The following is a 17475-nucleotide window of genomic DNA, read 5'->3' on the forward strand; positions in this document are numbered from 1 at the left end:
CCAGGCTGTGTTTTTCTCTTACTGATGGAACCGGAAGCATCTTTCAAGACTGCCTCCTGAGTAGCCAGCACTCTTTCAATGGCACGGGTTTGGAGAAATTTGAGTTGGTGTTGCACAGTGCTCTCCGAAGTTTCTGTTTATGGCAAGATGGTGTTTTCCCTTTACCGAGAAGATGGCAACAGTCTGTCCCGAAAGCTGAGCAAGAATCAAAGAGATTGACTTAGAGGTAAAGAATGAATTGGAAAGAAAAGAAGCTTGGATTCTGAATCCCATGATACCATTTAGGCAAAGGCAAGAGGCACCAAAGGATATAAATTCACAGCACAGAAACCCTCCAGAAATACCCTAAGGACCATTAGTGTATCTCGAACAGGCTTCTCTTAATACCCCGCACACGTGGAGCAGACATGATTAAAATAGATTGGAATATTTCATTTTCTTAAAGCAAAGTGATAATTACCTCTGGTATAATTTACAGATTTAATCGACTTGGTAAAATATTAACTCAGTTTTGGGGATGGGTTTGTGCTGATCCTGTCACTTTCCTTCCCCCAGTCCTGGCCCTGACCACTTGCCACGGCTCGCAAAATCACTCAACAATCATGTTAATAATACTGGTATTATAATAATAATTTGGGGCCTCTTTATAGCCCCTTTTACTTCACAAAGCACCTTAACATATATTATCACTAATCCTCATAGTAACAGTGAAGAAGGCAGATTGAGCACAATTACCCCCATTTTACAGACATTAGAACAGAGCCTTGGAGAATTCAGGCTGAATGAATACTTGCTGTATTCATTTCCTAGGGCTGCCTTAACATATTCCCACAAATCTGGGGGCTTCAAACAATAGAAAGTGATTCTCTCACTCTTCTGGAGGCCAGAAGTCCAAAATCAAGGTGTCAGGATGACTACACACTCTTCCAAGGCTCTAGGGAGAATCCTTCCTTGCCTTTCCCAGCTTCTGGTGGCTCCTGGTGTTGCTTGGCTTGTGGCAGCACCACTTCGGTCTCTGCCTCCATCTTCACATGTCCATCTTCCCTGCCTCTTTGTCTTTGATTTTTCCCTCTTTTCTCTTATACGGATACCAGTCATTGGATTTCGGGCCCACCGTAATCCAGAATGATCTCATCCATGATCCTTAACTTGATTATATCTGCAAAGACTCTATTTCCAAATAAGGTCACATTCACAGCTACTGGGGCTTAGGACTTTGATGTATTTTGGGGGGCGGGGGAGACACTGTTCAATCTACTATAGTTGCCCAAGGTGACCCAACTGGCTCAACTCAGATCTTTTGTTTGGATATTTTTTTTACCCACAGGACTGTTGGCATCTCCAGGGTGCCCTTTGGGCATGTTTTCTTCTGTGACAACAGATTTGGGTCCCTTCCCCATATTTCACTACCTGGCCATGGATTGCCACTGGCAGCACTGATGCTGAGGAGGGAAGAAAACCAGAGTGACGACTAGCGCGGAATCAGTGTTTTTTAAACACTCAGTCTTGGTCTTGGCTGTTCAGCGAAGTGTCTTTGTGCACAAACTCGGATGGGGCTGAGTTAATCTGTGGGAAGCCCCAAGGGCCCTACGATTAGGCCCTGGGCCATCTTGAGGAAAGGGCTGGGTGTTGGTAATCTTTGCTGTGAAGCAGCTGCTGTTGTATTATTCATGGGACCGCCTGCATTATTGATGGAGCAGGGGAAGGCTTGCTTTAGGCTCCTTGAGTCTGCCCCTGAAGCCCTGGCTGAAGACCCCTCTGCTCCAGACCTGATTTGATGGGAGAATGGACAGCATCATTTAGACCCAGGACTTGCCCTTCTTTGCTTCTGGTCCACCTCACTGTTTGACCCCTCTTGTCAGGATATGAAGACGATAGTGGATTTGCTCGGTGAGATGCCCACGTCATCTGTTCTGAGACTGAAAATGCTTTCTGCCTTACGTATGTCTTGTTGTCCAGGAGGAGAGTCCAGAGGGATGGGGGGAAGAACTCAAAGTTCTTCTGCAGTTTCCAGGAGACCCTGGGTTGGAGGAAAGGACCAGGTCTCATGGTGCATGCCTTCTGGAGGAAAAAGACGGAGGGAAACAAACAAGCTTTTAGCATGCCCATGCCTGGCAGGGTCTAAGACACACCCCACATATCTCACTGGATTCCCCTGCCAGCCTCAGGACGCTGTGGCACCGTCCACCTTTCTGGGGGACCCCTGAGATGTTGGGATACGCAGGGCTCAGACAAGAGGCAGAACTGAATAAAGCACATGTGGCTTGAAGCAGCCTGGCTAAGACTCTCACTTGTCTAGTATTTTCCACCCAGGTGGGTAATTTGTATTTTTACAGCTACTTAATAATGAATGACCACATCTTGTCAAGTAAGCAACTGGGACAAATCAGGCTGACCTGGTTCAGTGTGCATGTGTTCCGGCATCTGGACCCTCAGTATCCTTCCAGCAGGGCTGCCAGGCCTCTCCTCACAGCCCCTACCGCGTGACTCCCAACCACTGCTCCACTCCCTTTCCCCAGAAATGCCGGGCAGGGAATTTGACCTCCTGTGTTTCCTAAGGAAGCCCTCAGACATTCCCTTCCCCTGCTTCCTCCTTGTTGTGAGGGTCAGAGGCCGTGAGACCTGTAAGGCCTTCAGCATAGTGCTGGGCACAGAGTAAATGCAATACAAACGTTATTATCCAATTATTTTTATGACTTCTCTCTCATTTTCTCCTGTCTACCTTTTCTCTCTCCTCTCCCTCATTTCTCAGCTGCAGAAGCATCTGCCTTGACCCAGGGCAAACCCCTCCAAGGGTCCTGGACCTCATCCGTCACTTTCCTGCTCTAGGCCCTTACCTTTCCCTCCTCACCCCCAGCCCTGCCCTGACCCGATTCCTAATATGTTTCCCCTCTTCCTTTCCATTGGTTTTTCTCTTCTGTTTTCAACCAAAGATACTTCTGTCTTCCATTGACTTCCTGTCCCCTGGAGCTTAAAACCTTGGGGTCATCTTTTACTCTTTCTTCTACCTCCAAGGAAGCGCCAAATACCACCTTGTCTTCCTTTACGATGTTTGCTCCATCTTCCCCTTCCCTCTCCCCAGTTTTTACCTCTCTACTCCAGGCTCTTAGTAACTAGGCAGCCGTTCTCTCACGGTGGTCCAGGGTCCCATGGGGATCCCCAAGACCCTTACAGGGAGACCAAGAAGTTAAATCTATTTTCATAATAACCCTGAGACATTACTTGCCTTTTTCATTCCCATGGGCAGTGGAGTTTTCCAGAAGCCACGTGACATACGTTACCATCATTCCTCTGATGCTTGATGGAGTTTGTGCTAATGCATTCTTGTGTTTTAAATTTTTCTCAGTTTTAATTTCTAACATGGTAAATCGTGATAGATATAATCCACCTAAGAGTTCTTTGAGACCCTCAGTCATCTTTAAGAGTGAAAAGGAGTGCTGAGACCAGAAAGTTGGAGAACATTGACCTGGAGCCTGCCAGCCTATATGGTACCTATATGTGAATGAGAAAAGATGCGTCTTCTGGGTGGATAGAGCCCCGTGCCAGGTACCGGGTCTGGTCAAGGGTATGCAGGCTGGATTTCATCCCCCATTCATCCCTTTGGCTGGGTGCATTGAGACATGCATGAACTTCAGCACTGTACACGGTGACCCTGTGTTTATCAGACATCCTAACCGGGGTCCCAGTCTCCGGCTGTCCTCCTCCCTGGTTGAACCTGTTCAGCATTGCTGGATTACTCTTCTCACAGTTTTGTTCACTTCATTCTCCAACTGCAAGGGCCTCGGTGGTTCCCACTGCCTCCTGGATGCATTCCAAGCTTCCTGATGTGGCAGTGAATGTCCTCCACCATCTGGCTTCCACTTGCCCTTCCAGCTTTATTTCCCGGTGCTCCTGCTGTAGCACAAGCTTTCTTTCCTGCTTCCACAATCCAGCCTGCATCATCCCTCTAACTCTTCCCCTAGTCTTTCCCTCCACGAGCTTCCAAAGTTCAGGGATCCTGCTTACTCCTCCTAGAATCTCCCATCTAGCTATGCCTTGCACGTGATAGATGGCAGGGAAAGTGCATGAATTTTGGAGCCCAACAGGCTAAGCTTTGAAGCCCTGCTTTGTTACATACCAGCTGAGGGACCTTGAGCATGTGACTTGACTTCTCCAAACGTAGGAGGAGGTCCCTCTTGTGCATGAGGACGAGAGACTGGCTGGCTCTGAGTGCAGCTGTGAGAGGCAAATGCTTGATGAAGGTTAGGTCTTGTCTCCTTTGCTGAAAGAGTGTGGTGTGCAGAGCAAAGTCATGGGCACTTTTAGACTAAGAGGATATCATACAGGGGTGTTTGCACATTCTACCTGTGCTGTCCTGTTGGCTAGAAAGCACTGATTCCTCCCTTCCAGGGGCCTCACTTTTTTCTGAAAGCTGGTTAATGCTGATGTGTGCTTCACTACTTTGGAATTTGCCAGTTGTCAAAAATATCCTGGGTCTTAGTGCAGTTACCCAAGTGGCCCTCCCTCTGGGCACCAATAGAGTCATCCCCTTACTGGTCCAGAAAGAGAATCATGTTTCCCTGAGTGATCCTGGCATTCAGATTTATCAGGTGCCCTTGACTTTAATAAGAGTTTCACATCAGCTTATGCCCTTCAATTGTCCTCCTAAGGAGATAACTCCCTCTAGAGGGGGGGTGACTCCCTCTAAGTCACAAGGAAAATGAGTGGAGAAGGAAGGCCTTGAACTTGACTCTTCCTCTATCAGACAGTCTTCTTTACCAAGATGAGTGCTCCTGGAAAACAGGGACTGATTATTCATTTCTGTTTCAGCAGCCCTCAGCCAGACATAAATGAGGTGCTTATTAAGGATTTTGTTGAATTTATGAAGGAATAAAGCTGGTCCCAAGATAGGCTTTGAGCAGATATTGGAAACAGTGAATCACCTTCTCCCCAGGGAGAATAGCTTCTTTCTTCCTCTTCCCTCCCTCCCTCCCTCCCTCCCTCCCTCCCTTCCTTCCTTCCTTCCTTCCTCCCTCCTTTTATTCATTCAACAGGTATTTATATGCCAGGCTCTGTTATAGGTACTGGGGATATAGCAATGAACCTAATAGACAATGTCTCTGACTTTGATGGAACTTAATTTTTATTTGGGGAGACAGATAATAAACAAGCAAGCAAATATTTATTTTTTAATTTTTAGATTTATTTTGTTTTTCCATTCTATATATACTAATTTGCATCTGCCAGCCCCAAACTTCCGAGGAAGCAAATAAATATTTAAAGTGATGCTGGGCAGTGACAAATACCAGAAAGAAGAAAATAGGCAAGGGACAGGGCAGTGTGAGGGCAGGGGTTGGTGGTAGCTTTCCTATAGAAGTGGTCAGAGAAGGCTATATGATTCCTTCATGAAGGGCGGGAGTTGATCTAGCAGATATGTTCTGAGTCCAAACTCTGTAGGCAGAAAGGACAACAAGTGCAAAGGCCCTGAGGCAGGAGCATGCAGGTCATCCTGGTAAACTTGACACACAGCAAGGTCAGAGTGGCTGAAGAAGAGGAGGAGAGGGTGAGGCAGGCGATGAAGTCAGAGAGGTGACAGAGGGTGGTATAGATCCCGTAGGCCTTTGACTTTGACTTTCAAAGAGTTGGGAGGCCACTGGAGGGTTTTGAGAAGAGGAGCTTCCCAAGCCGATGTATTTTAAAGGTCTCTTTGGCAGGTAAGTTCAGTGGAGTGGATTTTTTTGGAATGAGTTTATTTGTTTAAAAACTAAATAAATTCATGGACTTCTATAAGTATTTTTTACTTCTTTGGAGACCTTGCTAAACCCTTCTCTCCTTAGTCCCTGAGGAGCAGGTGGGGGCCCATGCATAGCCTCACAGCCCTGGGAGGGAGCTGGGCCACCTTCGGTTCAGGGGTTCCCTTCCCTCACTTCTTGCCCACAGGAGGTTGGAGCAGAACTTCTTCAACTGCAGCTGTGACATCCGCTGGATGCAGCTGTGGCAGGAGCAGGGGGAGGCCAAGCTGAACAGCCAGAACCTCTACTGCATCAGTGCCGACGGCTCCCAGCTCCCACTTTTCCGCATGAACATCAGCCAGTGCGGTGAGTGAGCTGCCCAGTCCCAGCTGGCTCCACGCGGGCCTCCCTCAGACACCAGGGACGGTGCTGCACATCAGCCGGGATAGCCAGGGCCTTCCTTCCCCACTGCCCTCCCAGCCTTGAACTCTGCATTGGGTGCAGATCTGGCTCCCCTCTTACCTCCTTGCTCATTCTTGTCCCTTCATGAGCCAGCCGTGGGAAGGTTGGTTCCAGGGATGCAGAAAGGGGTTAAGTGTGCTCTTTGTCATTAGACCAGAGTCCTTTCTCTCTGTCAGTTCCCTGTTAAGCAAACCTGAAGGAGTGTTATGTCCAGGTGTGGTCTCTGGATCTCCTGTATCAGGAGCATCTAAGGTACTTTTAGAGAAGCAGATGTCTGGGTCCATCCACAGACTTAAGAGATCAGAATATCTGGGGATGAGTTTGGAAATCTGAATTTCTAGCAAGATCCCCATGGGAGTCTGAAGCGGACCAAAGTTTTGAGAACCAGTGCCCAAAGTGGAAGATGTCATTTGATGTCATTGTTAGAGCTGCATTCCTTCAGCAACTGTCCTCCTCACCAATCCCCGCTCCCCAACCACCACGTCCAACTGCATGGGCTTAAATCTTGAGTTCTACCATCTGCTTGGGAGGTGGTGTGAAGCTTCTGGGACCTGGGGGACTTCTGAGAGGTCAGGCAGGTTTTGTGGAGTCATTATTGGACAAAGCAAGCGGTGCTCCCATTGCCCCCATGGACAAAATTTTGGTAGCAAGTATTTGCCTATTTTTTTCACCCACCTTGTCCTCCCTCCCAGACCTGCCTGAGATCAGCGTGAGCCATGCCAACCTGACTGTACGGGAGGGTGACAATGCTGTCATCACTTGCAATGGCTCTGGATCGCCCCTGCCCGACGTGGACTGGATAGTCACCGGACTGCAGTCCATCAACACCCACCAGGTAGGCGTCCGAGTCTTGAGACCTATCACCTCTTAGTCTTAATGAGCTAAAATCATGAATAGAAGCAAGAGACATGAGAATAAGGAAGAAGAAGAGGGGAAGTTTGTGGTCCTATTTCTATAGGAAGAAGCACATAGACTTGGGTTCCACCCAGCTGCAACATTTTCTAGCCAACTTGATCTTGAACATGCTATAAACATCTCTGTACCTTACTTTCCTCATCTGTGAAATGGGTATAATGCTACCATTCATCTCATGGGATAAGTGTGAGTGTTACCTGAGCTTTTGACTGTAGAGAGCTTGGCTCTTGGTCAATGTGCCTTCACCAGCAAGGCCTCCTTCACCTACTGCTCAGCTTTCCTTTTGATTCCTAAAGGTGTTTGGGGGTTAGGTTGGGGAGCCGCCCTTGTAGAAACTCTTTGATTGTTGTCTTTTTTTTTGTACCGTCATCTAGTTTTTCTTTTTTCTTTTCCTAAATTTTTATTGTGGTAAAGTATACATAACTTAAAATGTACAGTCTTAAACATTTTTTTAGTTATTATAAAATATTAGCTCTATTCTCCATGTTGTACAATACATCCCTGCAGCTTATTTTATACACATGATTATTGTTTTTCTTATTGGGTTTTTAGACAAATCTGAACTGGACCAATGTACATGCCATCAACCTGACGCTGGTAAATGTGACGAGTGAGGACAACGGCTTCACCCTCACGTGCATTGCAGAGAACGTGGTGGGCATGAGCAATGCCAGCGTCGCCCTCACTGTCCACTGTGAGCGGATGCCCTTGTGGGGGGTGGCTGGGACCCTGGGGATCTCAGCATAGGAGGCTGGGGCCGGGCAGAGCTGCTTCAATGGGCCTGGTCCACCAGGAGGGGCAGAAAGACTCCTGTGGGACAGGACTGAGCAAATCAAGTCAGTCCTTGGCTAGTAACCCCAGAAAGGATGTCCCTGTCCCTCAGGAGATGATGTACCTCCAACTCAGCTCTGACTTTACTCCTAAGTTGGCCCAAGTCTGCCTTTTGCTAAACCTCTAAAAGGTCATGAGAGGGAACCCTCCAGCTATAGTGGATCCAGGAAGCTTGAGTCAATACAGACATCTCTTCCCCTCTTTGGGGGTGGTGTTGGGGGGGAAACCTCTGATTCCCTCAGGTCTTTTTAAAGCGGGGTGGGGAAGAATTGGGTTGCCCACCCCAGCTCCTGGAAGGCTGTTCTGGGACACCGGAGGCTCTGTGTTCTGGGCGTCAGCTGGCCTTTCCCCGGCAGACCCCCCGCGCGTGGTGAGTCTGGAGGAGCCTGAGCTGCGCCTGGAACATTGCATCGAGTTCGTGGTGCGCGGCAACCCGCCGCCCACACTGCACTGGCTGCACAATGGGCAGCCGCTGCGTGAGTCCAAGATCATCCACGTGGAGTACTACCAGGAGGGCGAGGTCTCCGAGGGCTGCCTGCTCTTCAACAAGCCCACCCACTACAACAACGGCAACTATACCCTCATCGCCAAGAACCCCCTGGGCACAGCCAACCAGACCATCAATGGCCACTTCCTCAAGGAGCCCTTTCCAGGTGAGGGCAGGGCTGCTCTAGGGTGACTGATCCCCTCCAGGGACTCAGGGGGACAGGGAGTGGGGGCTTGAGAGGAGAAGCAGCATCAACACAAATACCGTCATCAATGACAACCAAACACACACTGGAACATATTCAGCCATCACCAGAATTTTGGGTAAACTAGATGAAGTCTCTGATTTCCAATAGCAGTCACAGTGAAAACCAAGACCCCCTCAGAAATACACAGTTGTACATATAAGGGCATATGGTGTTATGGTAGAGAAAGTGGGGACTTTAGAGGTGGATAAGAATGGCGGAGAATCTGGACCCAATTCTTTTTTTTGTTGGGGGACTCTGGGCATGATCGTTGCCTCAATACCCTCATCTGTGAAATGGGCATGATTGTACTTCTCCCATAAGAATCTCGTGACTTTTAAATACCTTAAAGTAGACAAAGCACGTATCACAGGCTTTGGCACCTAATGATGGTTTGATGACCTTCCATTACAAGGGGCTTCAGTGTCTATCTGGTTCAACCCCACATGTAACAGGCAAGTGAACAGAATCTTTCCACTTGCTGGGTAGTAATAAGGCCTTGGCTGGGTTTCCAGGTCTGTGGCTCTTTTCCTCTAGCTCCGTGGTGAGCTGATGGGTGGAGGGTACCTGATGCTGTCAGCCTGGATGGTGCTGATTCTAGTGGACGGGGTCATTGAAATGATGAAAGAACTTTGTTTGAATACTTGGGAGGGGAGTCTGTCTTTCTCTGTCTGGGCTAGAATATTTCAAATACCTTCCTGAAGTTAGAAGAGAAGAAAATACTCCCAAGAGTTTAGTGAAAGTGGTTGCAGCATCTCTTGGGGGTGGTTTTGGTAGCTGATAAGTTTCTGTCAGTGAAGCCATGTATCTTTGATGACCTTGGTGATGTCTGCTGGGAACAGGCTAGATGACCTCTTGGCCTTCAATTCCTGGAAATCCAGCATTCTAATGAGATTAAAGGGGAGTGTAAAGACTGATCTCGATCTCTCTGTCTCTCTCACACACGCACACACACAGAGCATTGGAAGGCTAGCACTGTGCAGCATCTGCTTCTGTGAAGGTGATTTCACAGCATACAGATAATCAGAGGGTAGCAGTTCCAAGAGGCCTTTTTAATCTTAGTGCAAGGAAACTCAAACTTTAGAGGCTTTGAGAGAAACTCTGGAGAGATGAGGCTGCCTGGGAAGCTAAATTCTTGCCACTGAGGGCCAGGGGATGGTGGAGCCATCACTCAGGAGAGGACTGAGAACGTGCTGATGTTTGAGACCCTGGCCATCCCATATGGTCCTACATTTCCAACATCATTCCCAGTATGCCCAGTAAGAGGCCTCAGGACACTTCCCACTGTGGGCCACATGGGAGCTGGAAGAGTCCTGGCTCGCACTGCAGAAGCAGCAGCTTTTAGATGCAGAGATACTTTGCTTTTCGGGGCCAAAGTCAGGCTAGGCTTTGTTGGCATAAAGGGCTGGAGTGGCCCTTTGCCCTGCTTGTGCCCATCTGGTGATTAGAGAATGGAATCTGTTTTTAAAGAGGAGAGTCAACACTCCCCGATGGGCGAGGAGTGAAGCCCTCGCCAGAGTCATGCTTCTGTTTCCAAAAGGAAGCTTCTGGGGCCTGGCGAGAGCAGGGAGCCCTGGAGTGCTCGGGAGGGAGGGGGAGCCACCCTGGCTTCTGCATACAGAGGGTGTCCTGGCCACGGCTTTTCCTTTGTCCTCCCTCCCCTTGGAGGGAAGCAGTTCTCTGCATCCTTCCAGCCATACAGACACCTCCTCTGTCCCCAAGAGACACAGCTGCCCCTCCTCTTCACCTCTGGATACGCCTGTCACCTTTTCAGTTCTCCTCAGGCCAGTGGTTCTCAAAGAGTGGTCTCCAGACCAGCAACATCAGCATCACCTGGGCAGGTGTTAGGACTCAAATCCTGGAGCCCCACCCAAACCTACTGAATCAGAAACTGTGGGGTGGGGCCCGGCAGTCTGTATTTTAACAAGACCCCCTGCCCCCAAAAATTCAGACGCTCCCTCATTTGCCATCTCCTGCCATGGCATTTGGTGGACCCAGGAGGTCAGAGGGAGGGTGAAGTTACAGAGGAACTTGAAGGGAAACAGCTCACCTGCAGTGGGTCCCTCAAACCCATCTACACCCTGCCAGGCCATCCTGTGCAAAGGTTTGCTTGTTTGTAAAGGAATCAATGGATGATGGAAAAGCAGTGACAGGGAAAAGATGGGCCAGTCATGTCAAGAGACAAAATATGTAGGCGTCAGGAGAGTAAATTATCCAGGGGAGTGGACGGTAAACCTCGCACCTGCTGAGCCTGGATACAAAGGCTCTCGGTGGACTCCTGCTCTTCTCTTGCTGTGGTTTGGGGACATTGTATTTGTCATCTGAACCCCTCTTGCTCCCAGGCAGCAAAACATAGACATTAAGAGCAAGGGTTCTGAAATCAGACAGATGGAGGTATGATCCTATCTGTGGCCCTACTGGCTCTGAGAATGGGGCTTAGCACATGGTTGGCGTGAGGTGAAGGATGATCACTGCTCGGTGCCTCTGTTTCTTCATCTGTGAAATGGGAATGATAACCAGAGCTCCCGCCTAAATTGCTCTGAGGATGAATGAAGGGATGTCCACCCGGTGTTTAGCTCTGTGTCCGGACAGAGGGAAGGTTCAATAGCTGTGGGCTACGACTAGGATTCTAGGTGGAGAGTTTAGGAGTTGAGTTTAGGAGTTCTAGATCTGGTCGTCACTCTCTAATCAAGCTGGTAAGTTCTAACAGATAGCCTTCAGGTAGTTTACTAGGGTAGTGGTTATGGAGTCACAATGCCAAGATTCAGATTCTCATTCAATTGCTTATCAGCTCTGTGATCTGAGGCAAATTACTCAATCCCCTGCTTCTGCCTCAAAGATTGTAGTGAAGACTAATTCACACATAGTGGATTAATCCACCTAAAATATTTCCCACAGTGCTTGGCACAGAGTGAGCACAGAATTACTGTTTGTTTTTATTATTGTATATAAAAAAAACACCCAAGGGCAACTGAAAAGGGACTTGTTTTGAGGGAAAAACAGAGATCTGAAGGTGAGGGTCTCCTTTCCTGACTGTTCATGGGCTGGAGACCCACGGGAGAGCTTTGATTGCATTGAATATATTCAGTGGAGCCGTCTGCAGATGCAGAGGCCTCCATCAGAAGGATTTTTTCAGAGCAGGATATTGAAATGAAAATGTTCTGGAAAAGCTTTCTGTAAACTTCACATGCTATACAAATGTTGGTGTTTCCTTCCTCATTTCCAAAGAAGCACTAGAATGTTCAGCCTGGAGTTCAGCCTTGGTGTAGGAACCAGTCCCTGGTGTTCCAGGGATCTGGGCCTAAGAGTGGGGACCGTGAGGGTTCAGGGATCCGAGTGTCAGGGGAGGCTGGGGATCACGTTAGGGTCGAGGTGGTACCTGGAAGGTCACCCACCAGTTGGGGATCCTTAGATGATGATGTGATAGAAGGAGGAATGTTGCCAAGGTATGTGTGTGTGTGTGTGTGTGTGTATGTGTGTTTGCCTGCACATGTGCAACAAATATCTGAGAACACTTGACAAAACATTTAGGAATAAGTGAGCTGCCATAACTCTTGAATTCTCATTTCTTTTTACCCGACTGGGAAGTCTCTTCATCATGATCTTGTGACAGCAGAAACCAGAATTCCGTCAGGGCCCTGGGTACAAACCATGGGGGACACCATTGCCCCAGTGCCCATAGCCGCATCAAGGCTGATTTCTTTCCCCCCAAAACTTGTTGAGACTAGAATGTGGTCCCAACCTGCCAGTGCTGGGGGAAAGGAGGTGGCGGCAGCGTGTGGCCTTCTGTGCTGGGTGGGCAGAGCATGTGGACGCCTGGCGCAGCTCCCCCCTCCCTCCTCACACCTGAAGCCAGGGCATCTCTTCTCCTTATCACGTCTCTGTGCATCTCTCTCTGTCTGGACTCAAGCTGCTGCCTCTCTTCTCCATTCTCTGGATCCCACTGGCTTTTCCCACTGGGTTTTTCTTGAGGCTTTGGGGATCTGGAGGACACACGTGCCTTGCTTTCATGCCCAGTTCCTGTTGGGATTCAGATGCTGCCTTGGCACACTGGTCCGGTTGTCCTCCCAGCCTGCTGGTGCGGGCTGAGGTGAGGACCACTCTTGGGTACCATCCTTTTCCAGGGTGAAGTTCTGAGTCCTCCCACAGGTTAGAGAGAACCCAGGAGGTCTGGCTGTTCCAAGGCTTGTGTGCTTCCTGGGTGTGTAAATGTTTCCAGGCTCTTGCAAAGGAGATAAGCATTCATAGGCTGATTGAGAGATTACAGGGTTTACAGATTCGGCCAAAACATTTGGCTGACGTGAGCATATTCTCTAATAAATGAGAGCCTTATGGGAAATATGCAAATTGGTGTTAACTAGGAATTGATCTGGCACCTCTCTTTTCTCAGGCTCTGAAGCCAAGGCTAGGGCCCCCTTGCCTCCGTCCTCCTCCCAAATCAACCGTTTGGTCACCTGAAGTTTAGAAGAGGGGGGCGGGCCTGAAGGGCACATTCAGGAATCTGGAGAAAGCTGTATTGCTCTCGCACAAAACAACACAAAGTGGATGATGAGCAAGCAACCTATTAGCACTGAATTTACTGTGAATAAGGCTTTCTCTAAGGGACTTCTTCACAGAAAGCATCAATTTTCCCCACGGGTAGTTAGGGAAGAATATTTGCTGGCGCATACTTGATAGAGCTATGACTACAATGACTGTGAAAGCCTAGCCAAGGGCCTGGTAAATGGAAGACCCACAGTGAATGAATGAACGAATAAGTTCTTATTTTTCAGGGTGTGGTAGGCTTGTGCCAGGAGGAAGTGGAGTAAAATGCAGTGGTTCTCAAAGGGACCAGCAGCATCCCCATCATCTGAAAACTTGTTTGAAATGCAAAATTCTCAAGACCTCCCCCAGACCTCCTGAGTCAGAAACTCTGGGGTGAGGACCAATAATCCATATTCCTTTAAAAATTTTTTAAAGATTTTTAACTTTTCATTTTGAAATAGTTTGAGATTTACCAGAAGAGTTACAAAATAGTACCAAAAAAGCTTCCTTATACTGTTCACCCAGGTTCCCCCAGTGTTACCATCTTACATGACTACAGGGCAGTGATCAAAACCAGGAGAGCAACGTTGATACAACCCTATTACCTAATCTACAGACTTTATCTAAATCTTATCAGTTGTCCCACTGCTATCCTTTTCTTCTCTGAGATCCAATCCAGAATTATATTGATACATTGTATTTAGCTGCCATGTTACCTTTAAATCTGGGGCAGTTCTTCAGGCTTTCTTTGTCTTTCACGATCTGTGCACTTTTTTTTTAATTTATTTTTTTTTACATCTTTATTGGAGTATAATTGCTTTATAATGGTGTGTTAGTTTCTGCTTCATAACAAAGTGAATCAGTTATACATATACATATGTCCCCATATCCCCTCCCTCTAGCGTCTCCCTCCCTCCCACCCTCCCTATCCCACCCCTCTAGGTGGTCACAAAGCACTGAGCTGATCTCCCTGTGCTATGCGGCTGCTTCCCACTAGCTATCTATTTTACGTTTGGTAGTGCGTATATGTCCATGCCACTCTCTCACTGTGCACTTTTGAAGGATCCTCACTAGTTATTTTGTAGACTGTCCCACAATTCGGGTTTGCCTGATGTTTTCTCACAATTGAATGCCAGTTAGGCAATTTTGGCAGGAACACCGCAGAAGTGATGCTGTGCCCGTTCAGTACGTTGTGTCGGGGTACACGATGTCTGTACATTTTATTACCAGTGATGTTAACTTTATCACTTAAGTGGTCAGGATGGTGTCTACTAGGTTTCTCCACTGCAGAGTGACTATTTTTTTCTCCTCTGTGATTAATAAGCATAATATTTTGAAGCTTTGTAAATATCTTGTTTCTTATCATTCTTTCACACGTTAGCTTTAGCATTCATTGATGATTCTTGCCTGAAACAAATATTAGTGTGCCATTTGTCAATGGTGATTTTTCTATTTCTATCCTTTTCCTCTACATTTATTAATTGGATTTTATTGTAAGGAAAAGCTTTCTTTTCTTCCTCATTTGTTGATTAAATTACTTCTTTATATCAGTATGGACTCATGGGTATTTATTTTGTTCTATGAATTATAATCCATGTATTAACTTGCTAGGGCTGCAGTAAGAAAGTGTCAGAGACTGAGTGGTTTCAACAATAGAAATTTATTTTCTCACAGTTCTGGAGGCTGGAAGTCTGAGATCAAGGTGTCAGCAGGGTTGGTTCCTTCTGAGGCCTCTCTCCTTGGCTTACAGATGGTTGTCTTCTCTCTGTGTCCTCACATAGTCTACCCTCTGGGTATGTCTATGTCTTAGTGTCCTCTTATAAGGACACCAGTCATATTGGATTAGTTCCCACCTTACTGACTTTATTTTAACTTAATTACCTCTTGAAGACCCTATCTCTAAATACAGTCATAGTCTAAGGTACTGGGGGTTAGGACTTCAACATATGAATTTTGGGCAGATATAATTCAGCTCATTACAATCTATGACTGTCATTATATTGTCATTATATTTTGTTGCTCAAATCATCCCCAGTTTGGCCATTGGAGACCCCTTCATACTGGCTCCTGTGTCCCTTCTTCATGCCCCCAATAATTCTTGAGCACCTTCTTACTTTCCAGTACTGCAAGGTGTTCCAAGCACATCTTGTACTTTCTCTGCCCCAGCCCTGGAATTAATGCGTTTCTCCAAGGAGCCCTCATTCTTTTTACCGGAAAATGGTAGTGCTCACCTCCTGGATGGTTCTGTGGCATGCTAAAGTTTGAGAATCTCTGATAGACTGGTTCTGAGCCCAGACTTGGATTTGAATCCAGCTCTATCCCTTCTTAGATGAGTGACATTCAATTAGTTACTTAATTTCTATAAGTCTGTTTCCTTTTCTGTTGAAAGGGGATAATGCTACCCACCTCCTAGGGTGGTTATAAGGATTGATGTATTACATAAAGCATTTGGCACAGCCCCTGGCTCATAATCAATGCCCAGCAATGATTGGCTTTCATTATTAGGTGAGCCATTTCTAAAGGCCAAAGACCAAACAACACATTTTCATCTGGGGGGTGGACAGATTCTAGAGGGATTCCTAAGAACGTCTCAATGACCTACTAGAATAAACTCTACATATTGATCTGAGGAACTGTGTCTTGAGATCATAGCTGGAATTTTCCAGGAAGATGCATGGAAGCCCATCTTGCAGCATTTCTTCTTGGCACTAATGTACCACCAACGTTCCCAACACTCTGGGCACTTGAGGGCGGGAGGAATGAGGGTGAGATGATGAGTCTGGATGTAGTTCCTCATCTCATAGTATAGTTTCTAGTCTCCAGGTGGACCAGGCCACCTCCCTTGAAACCAGGAGTTTTAGCTCTTATTCCTTCTCCGTTTGGAAGACCACCTTCTAAAGAGTGTGGGGGAGGGGTGACGAGTCAAGGATTTTAGTTTTCAGTTGCCAGGGCAACAGGGGATCATGGTGAGTGGGAGAGATCATAGCTATGAGAAAGACAGAGTGCAACTGTTCTGGTTTTTTATTTCTGTTTGTTAATGATCTCTTTGTCTTTTTTGCAGAGAGCACGGATAACTTTGTCTCTTGTAAGTCTCTTTTACCTTTTGCTTTGAAAGTGATTTATTCTGATACTTTTGGTAACTACTGAGTCCAAATAGCCCTCTTTTGTATTCTACCAGCATCCTCAGACTCATGGCCACTGAGAGCATCTGAGTGAACTGTGAAAGGAGAGTAGAAATACTTGAGCAGTTCCAAGCCCACTCATCTTGGACAGTCACTTTCTGCCTCAGTTTCCCCGCAGTTTTCTAGGGTCTGACCATGTTGTGGGTCTTCCCACCCAGATGAACAGAGGTGGTGTCAGGAAGGATGTGGGGTTCATGTGCCCCAGTGGACCCCTGTTGAGCATCTCAGTTGTTCTTGCAGAGAGAATGTGGAGCCTATAAACATGTTAGTGTTTGTCACCTGCTTTGAGAGCCAGGACCTACCTCGTGTGGAGCTGTGATTGACAAGGTCTCCTGATAGGTTCGCCTGTCCTCAAATGAGATTATTGAGGCTCAGTCTATAAGTGATTCGGGGCCAGGACTAGACGATCCACAAAGGATTTGGTGTTTCGCTCATGGTCTGTGGGGAAACGTATTTATTCCTTTTCCTTTTGTCCCCTGTGGGAGAGGAACGGGGCGGCTGAGGCCATTTCTGCTCCCTGTTCGGCCTGAGACAGTAGACAGTCCTGTTTAGAGCGCCCCTTGTTGTTTGGCACAGATGTAAATATAACCTAGATTCCTTTGTTTGTCCTTGGTCTTTGAGGACTTGTCATCTCACAGGATGTCCCTCCAGAGAATTTTGAACTGGGACTCTCTCTGGACAAGGAGCTGATTCTAGAAGGAGGACTAATGGATGCTCGGCTTCCCATCCAGGCCTTGCTGGGAAGAGCAGATGTTTCCTAGTCAGATAAACTTGCTGCCAACTGAAGCTGCCATTGTGTTCTGAAATCTGCCGTAGGGCAATGGATAGTGGGTTGTTTATGGGGCCACAGGCCTCCTGGATCTCACTGAGGAGTGAAGAGGGAACGAGGAAGGGCATGGAGAGCCTGGGACAGGATAAGGGGTGCAGAAAGGAGCTGAATGTCAGCAACAGCTACCATTACCCACGAAATTGGCCGAATCCAGACCCTGGCTGTGATCCCAAACCAGTTTTTTCCCTCTTATTTATCCAATAGCTCATGGCCCACATTGCCCAGGTTACAGTATTTACTCTGGGATGGGGATTGGGGGACGGGAGCAAAGGTTCTTTATACCTATGGAG

At 47.4% G+C, this 17475-nt stretch overlaps 1 protein-coding gene across 6 annotated transcripts in view; it reads left to right on the plus strand.

Moving 5' to 3' along the window:
- Nucleotides 1-17475, plus strand: part of NTRK3 (neurotrophic receptor tyrosine kinase 3) — a gene marked incomplete at its 3' end in the record, with an annotated part of 367342 nt that overhangs the window by 115229 nt on the left and 234638 nt on the right. For 4 of the 6 annotated variants that reach the window (XM_081228488.1, XM_081228489.1, XM_081228491.1 and 1 more), the window contains exons 5-9: nt 5920-6077; nt 6866-7008; nt 7641-7782; nt 8276-8572; nt 16236-16259. In XM_081228488.1, the coding sequence (XP_081084614.1) occupies nt 5920-6077; nt 6866-7008; nt 7641-7782; nt 8276-8572; nt 16236-16259 (764 nt within the window). The remainder of the gene's footprint in view (nt 1-5919; nt 6078-6865; nt 7009-7640; nt 7783-8275; nt 8573-16235; nt 16260-17475) is intronic. The other 2 variants (XM_081228490.1, XM_081228492.1) reach the window with 1 other exon arrangement.

Source organism: Mesoplodon bidens, assembly GCF_964165515.1.
Source record: "Mesoplodon bidens genome assembly, chromosome: 3".
Taxonomy (NCBI): domain Eukaryota; kingdom Metazoa; phylum Chordata; class Mammalia; order Artiodactyla; family Ziphiidae; genus Mesoplodon; species Mesoplodon bidens.